The following is a 16,594-nucleotide window of genomic DNA, read 5'->3' on the forward strand; positions in this document are numbered from 1 at the left end:
ACTAAGAAATAGAAACAGCAAGTTTCTTCTAAGAAACTGCTAATAAGATCACATGCGTTCTTATCTAAATGAGCATTAAACACTAAAATAGCATTTATTCTAATACCCTCCCTTAATGCTCAATCTATTTACAACACCTATAGACCCTCTGAATTTGACAAACTTATCAGGACCAAGGGGCTTGGTGAAGATGTCTGTTGGCTGCTCCGTTGTGGGAACATACATCAACTGAATGGATTCGTCTTCAACAAGCTGTCGAATGTAGTGACAATGGGTTTCCACATGCTTTGTTCGTTCATGGAAGACTAGATTTTTGGCATGTTTGAGCACTCCCTGATTATCACAGAACAAGGGAGTAGGACCTGCCTGGGAAACATGCATATCCGCAAGCATACGTCGAAGCCAAACTGCCTCACAAGATGCCTTAACTGCTCCCCGATACTCTGCTTCTATCGAGGAGAGAGCCACTGCCTACTACTTCTTACTAGTCCATGTGACAGCACCGAATCCCAGACTAAACACATACCCAGCTGTAGATTTACGGTCATCAACTGAACTGGTCCAATCGGAATCTGTGTAACCACTGAGTGTAGGATCGGAACTCCAAGTGTACATAAGTCCATAATCAAGAGTGCCACGCACATAACGCAGCACACGCTTCGCTGCTATCCAATGATTAGCCTTAGGAGCTGACATGAAGCGTGAAATGTAGCTCACTGTAAAACTGATGTCAGGTCTAGTGGCAGTAAGGTAGATGAGGCTGCCCACTAATTGCCTGAATAAAGTTTCATCCACAAGTGGTGAGGATGACTGAGCTGAAAGTGTGAGCCATGATTCCATAGGAGTCGTGGCAGGTTTGCAATCCTGCATTCTGAACCTGTCCACAAGATTTCTAGCATACTTGGACTGAGAGAGAAAGATGTTGTTCTCAGTCTGCCAGACTTCAACCCCCTAAACAGTAACGAAGAAGTCCCAAATCTATCATATCAAATATGTTGCACAATTCCTATTTGATCCCATGGATCAAATGTGCTGAACTGCCAGTAATGATAAGGTCATCCACATAGACAACCACAAACAGAATATCATTACCAGTATGCTTGATATACAGGTTTGCATTAGATGGACTCCACTGAAAGCCATGATCTGTTAGGTACTTATCAATTTTCATGTACCAATCCCGAGGAGCTTGTTTCAGACCATAGAGTGCTTTGACTAATCTACAGACTTTCTGTTCTTGACCGGCAATCTTGAATCCTGGAGGTTGTGTCATCTATACTTCTTCTTGTAAGTCACATTCAGAAAAGCACTCTTTACATCCATCTGATGGACTTTCCAACTGAACTGAGCTGCTAAGGCAAGGACAAGCCGTATGGTATTCATCTTGGCTGTAGGAGCAAAGGTCTCCTCATAGTCTATGCCTTCCTTCTGTGAGAACCCTCGAGCAACAATGTGAGCCTTATACTTGTCTACAATGTCTAGGGTTCCATCAGCTTTGTATTTCACTTCATACACCCATTTGCAGCTAATGGGCTTCTTCCCTATAGGAAGATCAGAAAGGGTCCAAGTGTGATACCATAATCAATGAATGAATTGAATTGATTTTCAATGAGCAATGAAGCTCAATAAATAATACAAATGTATTTACAAAAATAGAAACAGCAAGTTTCTACTAAGAAATAGAAACAGCAAGTTTCTTCTAAGAGACTGCTAATAAGATCATATACGTTCTTATCCAAATGAGCATTAAACACTAAAATAACATTTATTCTAATATCTACAAGGCACTGTAACCAGGACATTGACCAATTAGACAAGAATGTTTCCCTATTCATGGACCAATTTGATGACAATGATGACTTGAGATCCCTTTGGAAGGGATGGTACACCTTTTTGGATGATGACATCATTCACTAGGCTTGTTGCATCACCCTTATGAGGCCTAAAGTAATGACCTGGGGCTTGATTGACGTTGACATGATGATGAGGAGGTTTTTGCTTGATGATACACATTTGTCGATAAGGAGATGGCTTGGAGTGAGGAGTCACTCTTTAACCCATCCTTAGCACCTTCTTGACAGAGATATTCACCATTGGAGGATGACATCACCTTTGGAGATACTTTTGCTCACGTTTTATCATTGAGATAGCTATCTTTTAGCATAGCATGCAACCTACTTAACTTATAAACACTTAAAATATAATTTTTAGGGCTTTTATTCTAATTTTGCCTTGAATCGACTTGGTTGCCCTCATATAAATAGAGGGAGGCCAATTTAGTAGGATAATTGTCGCAAACGCTCATTATTCTCTTGTGAGATAGTGCACACTAGTTTCTCTTGTCCCTTGGATGCAATGGATCACTAAAGGATAGTGAATGGTCTTGGGGAGGCATAAATTGCTTGGAAGGATTTTCTCTTGGATTCATGAAGTAATGCTATGGTGAGTATCTTCGTCCATTTTGCAATGTTGTAGAATTAGGGTTTCTATGAAGTTCTCATGGTATATTGAATATTTTGTCTTTAAAATCTCCTTTGCAAGATTTGTCACCTAGAATCGATCAAGGAAACTTAAAATAACATTTTTTTACCTTAAATCTCCAATTGATTGAAAATTGCTAGGGTTTGCTTGAGAGCCTTTCACTCTATTACTCGATCCAACCAAGGAACTCCACCTTTGACCTTGCCTTTTTTTTTACTCCATCTACCCAAGATTGATAAGGCACTATTCCTTGTGCGTCAATCTTTAATATTTTAATCTTTCTCTTCCATTTTATGGCAATCTAAGGTTAAATTAAGAAAAAATATACATAAAATAACATAAAATACCTTAAATATCATAGTCCTAAGGTTAGGCATTGCATCTCTTAAAACAAAAAGGAAAAATATCATTTTTATGCACTTTTCATCCATAATTTTAGGTTTGATGTCTAGGTTTTAGCAGTTGTTTTGTGTATTTTCAGCCATCAAAAATTTGTTGTAATATTTTCCCTTGTTTTCCCATTAAACAGCCTTTGATAGTTTATTTTTATCATCGATTGTGGGTTATTTTTCTATTGTTGTCATAAATTTTGCATGTTGTCAAATTGTCCCTATAAACCCAAATTTATAATGACAATCATTTAATTAAGGTAGCATGTGTTTGGAATCCATTTGTGCATCTCCAACACAAATCTCATCCCTCTAGATTTAGCCATAGGTTCTTTGAACCAATGTTACTAGAAGCAGACCAATCATCGAACTAGTAGAACCCCCCCACCCCGAATCGAGAACCAGTTGGAACCAGTAAAAAAAATAATCGACCAAAAAATAAATAAAATATTCAAATTTTAAAGAAAAACATATATATTCACGTGCATCCATATATATCCGAACCATTTATACACATATATGCAAAAGTTTTGTTGAATTCCCTTTTCTTGTGGTAGTCCTTTGGGACTGTGTATCTTCAAACTCTACTAACTCTAGTTGTGCTTCATAAGAAAAAATTTGTCTTTGTGGAATTTCTGCTTTTCCCACTATCTCTAACATTTGTTCAACTCCATCATCTTTGGTACCTGCAAATACACACTCACACAAATAATTAAAATTAAAACCATGAGACTTTTTAGTCTCTGAAGATGCCTCTAGCACCCTTCTCGTCATTTCATCATCATTGTCTTCTTCTCCAAGAATTGGTCCTTTCTCTGGTTCACAAATGGATTCTCTCATCTCGTACTCAGCTGCCCTGAGTGCCTCCTCTCTCTCTATTTTCTACATTATCTTCTAAGCAAATAACTCTTTGACATGCCACTTGACCTTTTTCCCTACATACAATCCTTGTCTCAATTCTTCTCTAATTCCCTTCTATAGCAACTTCTTCAGGTTGTTGAGTTCTGCCTTTATCTTAGCCATCTCTTTGTCAAACTCCTCATCACTCATTCTCTTCTCTTTCTTGCCAACTATCCTGACATCCACTTTCTTCTTGCTATGGGTTCCTCCTGAAATTTTCCTTTGACTATGTGTAGTCCTCTTCATCTTTTCCTCTATGAGCTTCTCCATGCCCACTATGAGTTGCAACCAAGCCTTCTCTCTCTCTAGCAAACCTTTGTTCCTGCGACCAATACCTCACCAAGCTTCCTCTTGAGATTAGAATTTTGGTACTATTAGTTCTTCCCTCTAGAACCTCTGAGCACTCGTTTGCTCTCCTCTAGCTTTTGCATTCTGCTCACGCATTCTTCTCCTAAGAACTTCCACTATTCCCTTACTTCTAGTCTCCAATTGAAATCTACTTACAGCATTCCTTGCTGCAACTTTTATGCCACAAGCTTTACTTTAAGAGCTTTACTTGCTCTCTATCACAACTCCCTAGTTGTAATTGTTGCCATTGTATCCTTTCTTTCTGTTGCTACCAACTTTAACACTTCCAAATTAAGCGAAAACAAAATTCATTACTTTTCATCCAATTCCTTCGATCACTACTACAATCTCCCAGTCCTCTTTGTTGACTGCAAATCTATCTCAATCAACTGTCTTGCTTCTCAACCATCATCCTGTAATCTTCGCACCATTGTAACAGCTTTGCATATCTTGGTGTGTATTAGCCGTTTAATATAGCCGTTACTTAATAATATTTATTTTTAATACATTAAGAAATCAATATCATAATTTAAATATTATTGTTCAAATATAGTCGTTACTTGAAATTATGTCTCTACATTGCTCTCTATTTAAGCCTTTGCCATGGTCTACCTCTTCATCTGGTCCTGATGATGAACCACACTTGTTGGTTCGAAACGCATCGGCCAAAAATTTCTCTTATGTGATTTTTACTGAAAGACTTTACTTAATTCAAGATTACTACTATAAAATTTTCTTCAATTTCAAAGAATTCAATTGAGCAAGTTATCCTACTCTACTGCCATTAATGATGCAGGCATAGAGCTAAATCCATATCCAATCCAATTTGAATTCAGATCCTCAAGTCCCCTTCAGAACCACCGTAGTCGAACTTGGGATCAAGTCCCAAATTATGGTCAAATTAGAACTAACCAAATGGAGAACTTCCTTTATGAAGCAATCAAACTCAGGTTATGTCGAATTTGAAGCCGAAACTCCCAAAAGAACCACCGTAGCCAAGCACCCCCTCATAAAGAGCGAAGACAACTTCAACCATGCATTACTCCTAACACTTACAATGGCGGCTCACGCAACCGTGCTCGTAACCACAATGATTAAAACAAAGGAAGAAATTGGTCCACATCTTAAAACATCACCCCAACTTATTTCTTATTAGTAGTTGCCACGTCCACCTGACTTACATCACCCCAGCTCATCCCAAAGTGCACAAAGGAGATCCCTAGGAGACAGATTTTGGGGAACAAAAAATTCTCTATTAACTGTTGTTCCACTCCCATTCGTTGTTGTCCCTGGTCTTTTTAAAAGCGCACAATTCTTTTACCTCCAGGACAAGTCAACAATTCTTTGTGGACCCCCGGTCAATCTTTGCACCAATGAAAGAATTCCATATCGCCCCGGCCTTTCATATGTCGCTAGCTTTACATGTCATCTTGACTTCGAGTCAACCTGGTTCTTCCAAACAGTGCACAAAGGTCTTTCCTCCAGGAGACAGACTCTGGGTAATGGAAATATTTTCGTCAATCGCCACTCTTAATTTCTGTCTAAAGTGGTCCCCACTTCGGTCCTTTCAATGGCACGCATACCATTTGCCTCATACATCTAGTCCACCTCATCCCAATGTTCTCCAAGTCATCGGCTCCTCCACATCATCTCGGTGCTTCCTTTGTTTACAACTTGTTTAGCCTTTCGGGGAAAGGACTCTTGGGACATGTCAGCCCAACCTATGTTCTGTGATGGATATTTGTTGATGAAACCTTGGTTTTGTCTCCCGGCTCTTGTCAAGTGACACACTCCTGCTGAAAGTCTAAGTGTTCGCTTCCTCTACTTGTATATTCAGTTCTCAGCCCCTTTACACTTACAGGCCTCTCGCTCATGCGGTCTTGGAACAATCTGCCACTGCCTTTGTCTCCAATCTTTAAGGTTTCCAACATAAAATTATACAGGTTATTATTTGGGCGAGAATGCCTCTGTCTTGCTTATAGGGATTAAATAGAGCCTGGCCACAACACAGTACCCTGGAATGTTAGTATATACAAGTGTGCATTGAAAACATATATAAAATTGCAAAAGGACTAGTTTGAGGCGCTAATTCAATTCCACTCACTCCACACTTTACTTGGTTTATATGCGTGAGTGGGCATCCTCCCATATCCACAAATATTGGAATGGATGGCCCAACTTTGGCTTCAAATTACGACCTCCCTAACTTCTTCAATCCTCTCCTAACAGATTCCTAATAATAAATAAATTACATGGCAAATAAAGAGTTTTCCTAGTTTAACCAAATCCACACTTTGAGGAATCAACTCCTCTGGTAAAAAGGTTTGACCTTCTCGGTCAATTGAGTTTTACAATGCTCCTGCATCAGTGATCCAAGTTTGAAGTATTAATATGTTGTTATCATGCAAGTTTGGTCCACTTAGATGCTTATATGATCTTAGCCTCTAATGAATGGTTGCTTTCATTGGAGTTTAAGTTGGTTTTGTCAGGTGGTCCACAGCAACCCAGGCCTTGAGGGCACCCACTCCACAAGTACCCAAGCCTTATCAAAGAGGTTGATGACTTAGCAAATGCAACATTGCCCACTTACATCAGAGCGTCGAGCAATATGATGACTTAAGCAACTGAAGCACAACCAAGAGTACCTCCAGGACCAAAGACGTTGATCTTGTTTGACCCAACATAGAGGATTCTTAATGATTGCACCACTAGACCCAGCATGCCCCTAGGTTGGCCTTGACACTACCTAATGGGCAAGCCATGATTCAGAGCCCAAATGAGGATGGTCTTCCATGAGATGACTAGGGAGGGCTTGTTGCACCTAATGGAGCCCTAACATTGGAGAGAGGAGGCATTGTGTTGACCATTGGAGACCCATGGAGATGACGTGGTGACAACCCAACTAGATTTGGGACCCCTGGAGCTGCTTCGAGGTTGGATTTGAGGGATATTCCTCAAATGATGGATGACCATGACACATTGAGACACCTCCAACCTTATACTCACCATCACATGGCATTTGAAGCCCAGAAAGGGAATCATGTCATCATTTAGAGGCTTGCGACTCACATGTGTGGGTCTTTTGTGGCATATTTTCACATTGATCTAGTGGGTTCGCTTGTAACCCAAGGATTATTTTATGTTTACTCATCATCAAACTTCTTTAGGGGCTTCATAAGCTAAAATTAGTTAAGGTACACCTCATATAAATAGAGTTCACCTCATTGTTGTATTTCATCATCACTTGCGGACTATTGCCTCCTTAGATATTTTGGACTTGCTCTTGTAGCCTATTACTCTTGTGGAGATGTGATCTTTGTGGACATTTATGCTATTGGAGACTAGTCCTTATTGTGGAGATGTCCACTTTGGGATAATGAAGGATTTTTCATGGATATCATGTGGGTATTTTTGTTGTTGGATATCTTTTAATGATTATTGCATGCAACATATTTGCTAGGGTTTTCTATGTTCTTGTTTAGTTGCATATCTTATTATGAAATTTTGGCAAAATATTGTATGCTTTAATTGGAGAATCTTAGATATCCCTTAAGAACCTCCTAGAGAGATTTTCTCTTGATTTTATCCCCTCATGAAGATATAGCCAGGGTTTTGAAAGTGGAAAACTAGGGTTTTCCCCTTACTCCCCTCTAAGGCTTGATATCTCCATAGTAATTTCACTTAGGCTCCATCAACCATGTAATTAGTAGGCATTGGCTTTCACATAGATGGTCAAAAAATCAAAAACTTCAAAATCTCTTCTTTCTCTTCTTTTTCGAAAATTTCAGCGCTGAAATTTTCGGCCCCTAAAATTTTTGTCTCATCAAAGCAAGCCACAAGGGTTAGGGTTTGAAGCCAAATTCAACTAGGGCATGAGCATTGAGCCAGTTGAAGGTCATTCTACCTTGTTGAGCCTTAAAACATCAAAATATAACGATTTGGATTGTTGGAAGTCTTTCGTTAGCGCTGACGTCATCAACCCTAGGCAATTCTAGGGCTAGAAAAAACTTAATTCAACACTAAGGCTTCAACTTAGGGTCAATTGAAGGTTTGTGGAGCTTGTTGTTGATTATATCCTTATAGCAAACCTTTTATCTCTCCTTGTATGCCTAGTTGTGCTACTTTTAATTGTATATCAGAAACCCTGGACTACAAGTCCTCCATAGGCTACTCCTAAGATACGTTATTCCTTCTCTAGTAGAACTGAGCCATGTCCTTAGCTTGAGTATCTCGGGTAAGCGTATTCAATTGTCACCTTTGAATCCTAGACCAAGAATATCCTTTAGGTGACCTAAATCGGGAAGCTTATTGTGTGGTGAAATTCCACTAAAGAGCAGAAAGTGGACTGGGGAGGTGACAATGACATCCACTTCATTGTTGTGACTTGATCTAACTTTCACCTTGTGGGGCATCTCGCAAGACTTGCTAGATTTTGAGGCAACAAGCTTCATTCTTGATTTTGTGCATTTTCATGTTTTTTGAGGCAGTTCACACTTATCGAGGCAACCCACCCATATTGAAGCATTAGTCACACTTTCCGAAGCATTTTGGGCCTACTTGCACACACATGGACATCTTCTTGACATGCATTGTGGATAACTATGGGAACTCTCTTAATGGGTCATTTTATGAGCTTATTTTCATCTTTATTGAGGGTTGACGCACACATGTGGCTACTTTATGACCTAGGGTTATTTGAGCATGAGATGATGCGGAGGAGGCCATTTGAGTGGCAATCCTTTGAAATAACTTGGATATGTGGAGATGCATGAATGAAACAATATGAAGACATGTGAGCTAAAGTTAAAGGCCAACCCCACTACATATTTTCTCCATATGAAGTCTGATGAGGTTGGAACCACTCTCAAACATACTGAGTCATTTCATGGTAATGTTAAAAATTTAGGTAAAAGGATGAAAAGGAAAGATAAAGGAGAATGTCACTTTTACTTTAAGAATTTAACATTACCATTAGGGCATTGGAAATACTAGGGGGGGTGAATCAGTATTTAGCTCTTTTTAACAATTTAACCATAACATGTGAATATTAAACAGTTAATCAACACCATTCAGCAATGCACAACATCAAAGACAATGCAGAAGAGATTTTTTGGCGGAAACCCTTTTGGGAGAAAAAAACACCAAATGCTTTTAATATAGGTTTAAGGATTACATCAACAGGAAGCTCAAACTTCCGAGATTCTCCAACAACAATTGGAAGGAGGGTCCACCCCCCTGATTTACAGGCTTCAATCTGAAGGAAGCTCCAACTCCATGGTTTTACAAGCTCCAACTGAAAGGATGCTCCAACACCCTGATTTTATCAGCTCCAACTAAAAGGATGGTTCAACACCCTACAAGCTCTGACTTTCCCTAGCACCACCCTGCTGCCCTTAAGTGTTCTCAGGCTTCAACCTGAAGGAGACTCCAATCTCCACCTTTGCACCACCCTGCCGCCCCGAAGTGTTCGCAGGCTTCAACTTGAAGGAGACTCCAATCTCCGCCTTTGCACCACCTTGCCACCCTACTCAGCAAGCCACCATTTGCCCTAAAGGCTTCGACTTTCAATTCAACACAGTGGACCACGTTTCATATATTTTCAGACTAAATCCACCTGTGCCCAATATCAACATAAATAATATCAAAAAAACAATTTGTTGATTTTGTTGATCTGCAATACTAGCACAAGGTCATTAGCAGCAACTGCTCATCAAAAAGATCAAACCCTAGCAGCATAGAAACAAGAGCTCATTGTATTCTACTATCACTGAACTGCCTCTGCTTCTGTCCAATAGTCGATTCTTGCTACCACAAAACTTGACACTATATTACTGCCAATGCACAATTCGATGTGCCACAAGTCTGTCTTGTGCCCAACCTTAAGTTGTCTCTAACTTCTTCCTTAGGAAATGCAAGATCATAAGACACCAAGCCAATTATCTCTCTGGAATGCAATTCCTAGCATGCACAATGATACATGGTCTAAATCAGTGTTGCGGGGGAGCGCCCCCCCCCCCCCTCGCTCCCGCTCCCGATCCGCGCTCCGGGCGGGAGCGGGTCGGGAGCGCGCTCCCTAAAAAAAATTTCGCTCCCTGCCTTTTCGGGAGCGTTTTCGGGAGCGTTTTGCCTTTTTTGGATTTTTTTTTTTGTAGTAATGTTCGAAATGCAATTTTTTTTGAAAGAAACAAATAGTTTTTGAGTGGGGCAACTTAATGATCAAGTCTAGGCCCTAGTATTGATATGCTATTCATGGTAATGTTAAATTCTTAAAGTAAAAGTGACATTTTCTTTAATTTTCATTTTCATCCTTTTACTTAAATTTTTAACATTACCATGAAATGACTCAGGATGTTTGAGAGTGGTTTCGTCCTCATTGGATTTCATATGGAGAAAGTAGAATTTTAGATTTCATTCAAAATCCAGCAGACTTATCAGTTTTTCAGGATTTCAGGATTGGGGGATTGCAATGTTTCCATTGAATTTTGTCATGTATTAGGGTATGGAACTCATATTTAATCAAGAGTACCAATCCCTCTATGTACCTTGATGTTAGTGACATTGGTTGTCGAACTCCTCTATCATGACCCTTCTAAAAATGTACGCATCACTCAAACAAAATCTTGACTTGACATGCTATGCTTTTTCTATCTTATGTTAATGCTTAGAGGGTGATATTAATGACAAAGATCCCTATACAGATACAAAGGTAATGACAAAGATACCTCTGGATATTAATGCTTGGAGGGTGATATTAATGACAAAGATCCTGATTTTGCAACAAGACTAAAAAATTAGACATTTCTCGTGGTGGCAAGAGGCCCAAGCATAAGAAATAGATAATAGATTTACTTCTCTTCTCTAGTTTCTAGTAGCTTTTATAACTATTGACTCTTTCATATTTATTATGATATTTTTTTAAACAATATATGACAATTTAAGTTTGAAGTTGGCAATTATAACTCATTAGTAATGAATTATGAATATGATGCTTCATGAAAGTTGAAAGTTGTTTCATTTCGTTTCATTTTATAACATTTCATTTCATGTTAGATATTATTTGTTGTAATGGTTACACTTAGCTTACAAGTACAACTTTGGTGATCAATGATGATAAATGTTATATATTGAATTTTGAAAGCTTGAAACTTTAAGATTGATGAATCATGAGACTCAATATGTTGTATGTTACTATGTTACTAACTTGCGGACGTGGTTGATGAAGATTATAACTTCTAGATGATTGTTGTTATATGGTTCAATCTATGCTTTTTTATGTTTTTTATATCTAATTCATCATTCTACATGTTTTTGTTGACATATATATATCAAAAATTAAAAAATATATATATTTTTAAAAAATCGCTCCGGGATTCGCTCCCAAACCGGGAGCTTCTGAAAATGGTCGCTCCCGCTCCCGCTTCCGCTCCCGCTCCCCGCTCCCGCTCCCGCTCCCAAGTAACATTGGTCTAAATAATCATCACATTAGCAACAACAAACTCTGACTCCTCAGCCAGCAACAAATTCTGTTATACAATGCTTTCTGTCTGGCAAAGCCCTAACAGTATCTCAACAATACTTTGACCAGTACGAGAACCTCTCTCCTCACAAACCTTAGCTCAACAACTTGTTTTCACAAAGGCAACTATGTCAATATTCATGCAGCTTACTCAATATATCCAAGGCTGATGTTAACTCTGTCCGACAACTCCTAGCAGCTTTCAACAATAATGCCCTTAGCAAAAGTACATGATAGTACATAGGTTCAATAGGAATATGATTTGCAACATAATTCTTCGGAGCAACTCAATCTAGGGAATGTACTATTAGCAAGATACTTAGAGTAGGGAATGTACTATTAGCCTATTAGCAAGATACTTGGAGCTCTAATTCCTGAGCAATACCTTTTGGATATATGTCCTTGACAATAACACTGATAAGCCTTTGTTCTCAGGTCTTTGATAAAGATGAGTAACAGTGCTTGGCAACCCTACCTCAGCAGATATGACCTTGATCAATATGAGCATAATACTTGTCATAGATCAGCAGACCTTCAATTATGTCCTCAAAGGCATACTCTGTTATTGCACACTCTGGCTCAATTATACACAGAAGCTTCTACCACACACAACCTCACTCAGTCATACTGAGCTCTGTCCTCAATAGCATATGCAATATATTCATATGGCATCTTGCATTAATATACAGTGATATAAACCTTACACAATGCTACAGTATCATAGAAACATGATTCAACAGTCTTCTCAATTGACCCTTGATTTAGTTGGCTAATAGAAACTGTGCCACTGATTTCTACCAAGCATTATGCCCTGAAGATGCCCTTATTCTGTCCTTCAACACTCCTTAATGCAAGTCTTATTTGACCCTACATCAGTCATTGAACATAGACTGGAAACAACCTTAGAACCAAACTTGAAGATAAAACTTTCAATTTGCTATGGATCTGCCTCACATATATTTATTAATGGCCACAAAGCAATCTCAGTTCAGCGTTCTTCTTTCTGTTCCCAACAAGACTCCAAGTCTTTGCCTAAGAAAACCCTTAACCAGTGTTTTAGATCAGTGTAGAAGGGATGTCACAAACTGGGTCTCTTGTAGCTGAAATACCCTTGGAATTATGCCAAGAAAACAGACCTTAATTTACAGATAAACAAGTCCTAGTTTGAGTTACAAAATATCTTCTAATAAGTCCAGAAATCACCTTTTTATTGTGCCCTGCCCTAGCCACAGAAGAGACCACAATGATGCCACTGAACAAGGGCCGAAGTAGCCTTAGATCAAATGCTACAGAAGTATGCCGAGAGAAGGGGCCAAATGGACCTCGGATCAGCCTCAGAAAACCAGCGCAAATGAGCCTCGGACGATGCCAGATCAGCCTCAGAAAACCAGCGCATACAAGCCTCAGACAATGTGAGAATATTTGTTGTAGATAGTCGTAGAGATCTGTCTTAAACCCAGCCAAAAGCCAACAAGAAAAATATAAACAATACATGCCCAAAACCCTTCTGAACTTGGCTCGCTCCTTGAATAAATGTTCTTCCCTGACCTCAGAAGGAAATTACTTAAGATATGTGTTAATGAATGATTACCTTATGAGAGAGATCTGAGCCTCTATATATATTAGGAGGGGGCCGACATGGCCTTAAAACCAAGACTCGGCCTTAAATAAAATTTGAATTTGAATTTTCAAATATGGAGCCGACCTGAACTTTAGCATTTTGAATTAATCCTTTTTTAGGGCCCGACATTAATCAAACTTTGGAGTTGATCTTTTCAATGAAAATTTCCTCCTTTTAGGGCTGATTTGACTTCACATTTTGAGGGCTGATTGGTCAATAATAAATATATTTATTCAATAATACTCCCAAACTTTGACCAATAATGAGGTTGCCTTTTATTATTCAATTTTAGGCATCCTGACCACAGATTTGGGGCTTCATCTTTGAAGAAGTGTATCTCCTCAGCCATGAGGAGTTATGGGGCGTGCAACCTACCGTTGGAATTGGTATGACGAGGACAATCCAATGATGATGGACTTGCTTGCCAATTCACTGATCTTCCCATTCAGAATCTTCATCAACAGGGGCCACATGACCACACCACAAGAGCTTCTCATCCTTCAAAGACTTCTTGTTCATTGAAGTTTCCAATCAATGCAATCTACAGATGTATAGTAAGAGCATTCAAGGACTAATGTTGGCATCAATGACAACACCATTCAACATAGGGAGCGTCTAGGAAGTGTCTAGGGAGCATCAAGGGGCACCTTGAGACTATTCAGGAAGCATACTTCCTCACATAACAGTTCAAAAGTTCCAAAAAGAACAAAAAAAGCCCCGCAGAACCATGTGAATGGCTTTTGGAACCATGGCAGAACCACGGTTTGGGCCTGTAGAATCGCGGTTTGAAATTTTGGTGCAGGAACCACAAAATTTTTGGTGGAACTGCGGTTTCGATTTTCAGAACCGTGGTTCTGTCGGAGGATCGGTTGCGGATCCGTACGGGATGAGAATCTGCCTCTAGATCCGGGGGGCGGTTCCTACAACACTGCACATGTACATTACACATCTCATCCATCCGGCATTGAAGAACGCATCTCACTTCTCTCAATGCAATCAGTTGACAAGAACAGTCTCATTCAATTAACGAAATTCCATTTGATTTATTGGGAAATTAAGATCGTCCTGGTTGAGAGAAATCCATTACCATCAATCCAAAAAAAACTACAATATAATTAGGAGACAATTGTGTGCAAATCTACTGAATTTCTGGCAATTGCTGCCTAAGGTTCTTGGTTATAAGTAAGCATATATATTTTAGAACAGTAGTATTTGACATGATGACAAGTAAAAAAAATTGTCTCATAAACTACATTCAAAAAAATAAAGTGCAACCAACGCAATGAGTTCAAGGGAATAAAATAATCTGTAACTGGATTCTGCAAGGAAAGAGAATGGAATTGATTCAAACTAAAAGAAACAAACTTTATGAACATTATTTAAATTGAATAATAGACCTCGACATCTAGTTGTTAATCTAGCAGGAAAAGCAACAACAATCTCTGTTCCAAAGCTGTACTGAAACCCTCTTTATTACAAGTTTGTATATATTGCAATTTGCAAATTGAAATCTAAAAAAACACTGTCAAATTGGTTAGGACTAATGTCTAATGCAGTATTATTTATATATAAAGAGGTAAAAACTGAGAAGCGTAATGTTTCTTGCAAAATATCGTAAGGTTTACACATGTAAGTACTTAGACCTTGGATTGACATGATGTAAGAACAAGTGCTAGTGACATGCGACCAACATATAATTCATGTTAGAGTAACTGTATGAGGTTGTAATAAATTCTGTGACCTAGAGATGGTTAGTTGTGAGAGTGTGGTATGAAAGTTTTACGTGGGTGGCCTATCTCAGGTACCCCGCGATGTATTTGCTCCTGCATTGATTTAATGTTACATATTCTCTCCACTCTTACGTTTATGTTGAATGCATGTGCACTCTTTAAAAAACTAGCATTTTGTCGGAGCAGGTTTGGCTGGCTTCCAGAATGGCCCATGATGATCCAGATAATGTTGAGAATGAAATGAAGGACAACGTTAGCACAGATATAGCAGAACAAAATTCAGTTACCTCAAAAATGGTGAAAAACACTATATAGATACAATGGATAGAATGATGGTAGCTATCTTCGACAAGATATGTGGTTACTGTAATCATTTGAAAAAGCCCATCACAAGAGGCTGAAACTACATTTCATAATAATAAAAACCCTAAGATGCGAGACCTTAACCATAACTTGATAGTAATGCTAAGCATTAACGCCAAGCTAAACAAAAAAAGGGAAACTTCTTGGGACCATAACTTTTGGTTTGCTGCTCTGTTATTGGCTCCTTTTAGCTCATTGAAAAGAGAATTTGTAAATGTCATAATGTTCTTCTTGAGACGTCAGACTTGCGAAAAAAAGATACGGGAGAGCCCCAAAAAATGCACCAGAGGTTCAGGGCCCCAAAACTGGCAGTAGCAGGACTATTTCTGAGAAGGCCCTGGACAACCACCTGAATTACATGAACCATAGTCCAGCCAAGGAAGATCAATCCAAATGTATTCAGTACCTTTTCGCAACTGTCTGTCTGTGTGAGGCCATTAAAAGCCAGAAATCAGTAGGCTAGTGTTTGCATCGAAATTTGCGGGGACAAATGCATATATACATGAACTCGGTGATTCTTTAACAATTGTGTAGGTACCTTGGCAGGTGTTTTATGAATATTCTGATTTGTATCTTTGATATTAACCTGTTTGAAACAGCGTTAAGTCCAACTAAATTTGATCAAAAATGTGCTGCTTCTCTTTTTTAAAATTAAATTAGCTGATGACTTAAAGGATTCTGCAAGCCGATAACGTTATTAATATCTCTAAAACTATTCAATAAAAAGTAATTTAACTGGAGATATAGGTCTGTGGGGAGCAGTCCTTTCACTTGATAAACTGAACTTCAAATAAAAAAATTAGTGATATATTTGCCAAAAGAAATCGCACCTTATATTTCGATATATATTGGAAATTTGCAATTTTGCGGTATACAGTGTCAAGAATTTTTTTTGTCTTAACTCCAGATACTTTTACCAAATTTTGTGTCTGCAATTAAAATTATCAATTTTTTGCGCATATAATACATTTAGTATTACCTCTCTTCAATAGGCAATAAGAAGCGGTTCTTGTTCCATGCTTTCGCTACCCAAGTTTTTAACAGAACTTGAAGTATAAATTCACAGTCAGTTCAAATAAACGCAAGGGCTTTCAATAGAAACTTCTTACCACTTCTAGCGCTTTTTTCTCGTTTGGCTCCATGATGAATTTTGAAGAAGGTGGACAATATCCACTATAACTCTTCCCCGATTGTGTCTCCCTACTTCACGGCTGAACGCTACAAACGCCAGAGAACAGACTACCAA

General features: G+C 38.7%; 1 protein-coding gene across 1 annotated transcript in view; it reads right to left on the bottom strand.

Moving 5' to 3' along the window:
- Positions 1-16,594, bottom strand: part of LOC149205630 (E3 ubiquitin-protein ligase UPL1-like) — an 82,631-nt gene that overhangs the window by 65,712 nt on the left and 325 nt on the right. Inside the window, 1 exon segment of the mRNA XM_089397455.1 lies at positions 16,458-16,566. Within this exon segment, the coding sequence (XP_089253581.1) occupies positions 16,458-16,490 (33 nt within the window). The 5' untranslated portion in view covers positions 16,491-16,566.

The sequence above is a fragment of the Pinus tabuliformis genome, chromosome 1_2, assembly GCF_031772625.1.
Source record: "Pinus tabuliformis cultivar Carrire ecotype Pingquan chromosome 1_2, CPIR1, whole genome shotgun sequence".
NCBI lineage: Eukaryota > Viridiplantae > Streptophyta > Pinopsida > Pinales > Pinaceae > Pinus > Pinus tabuliformis.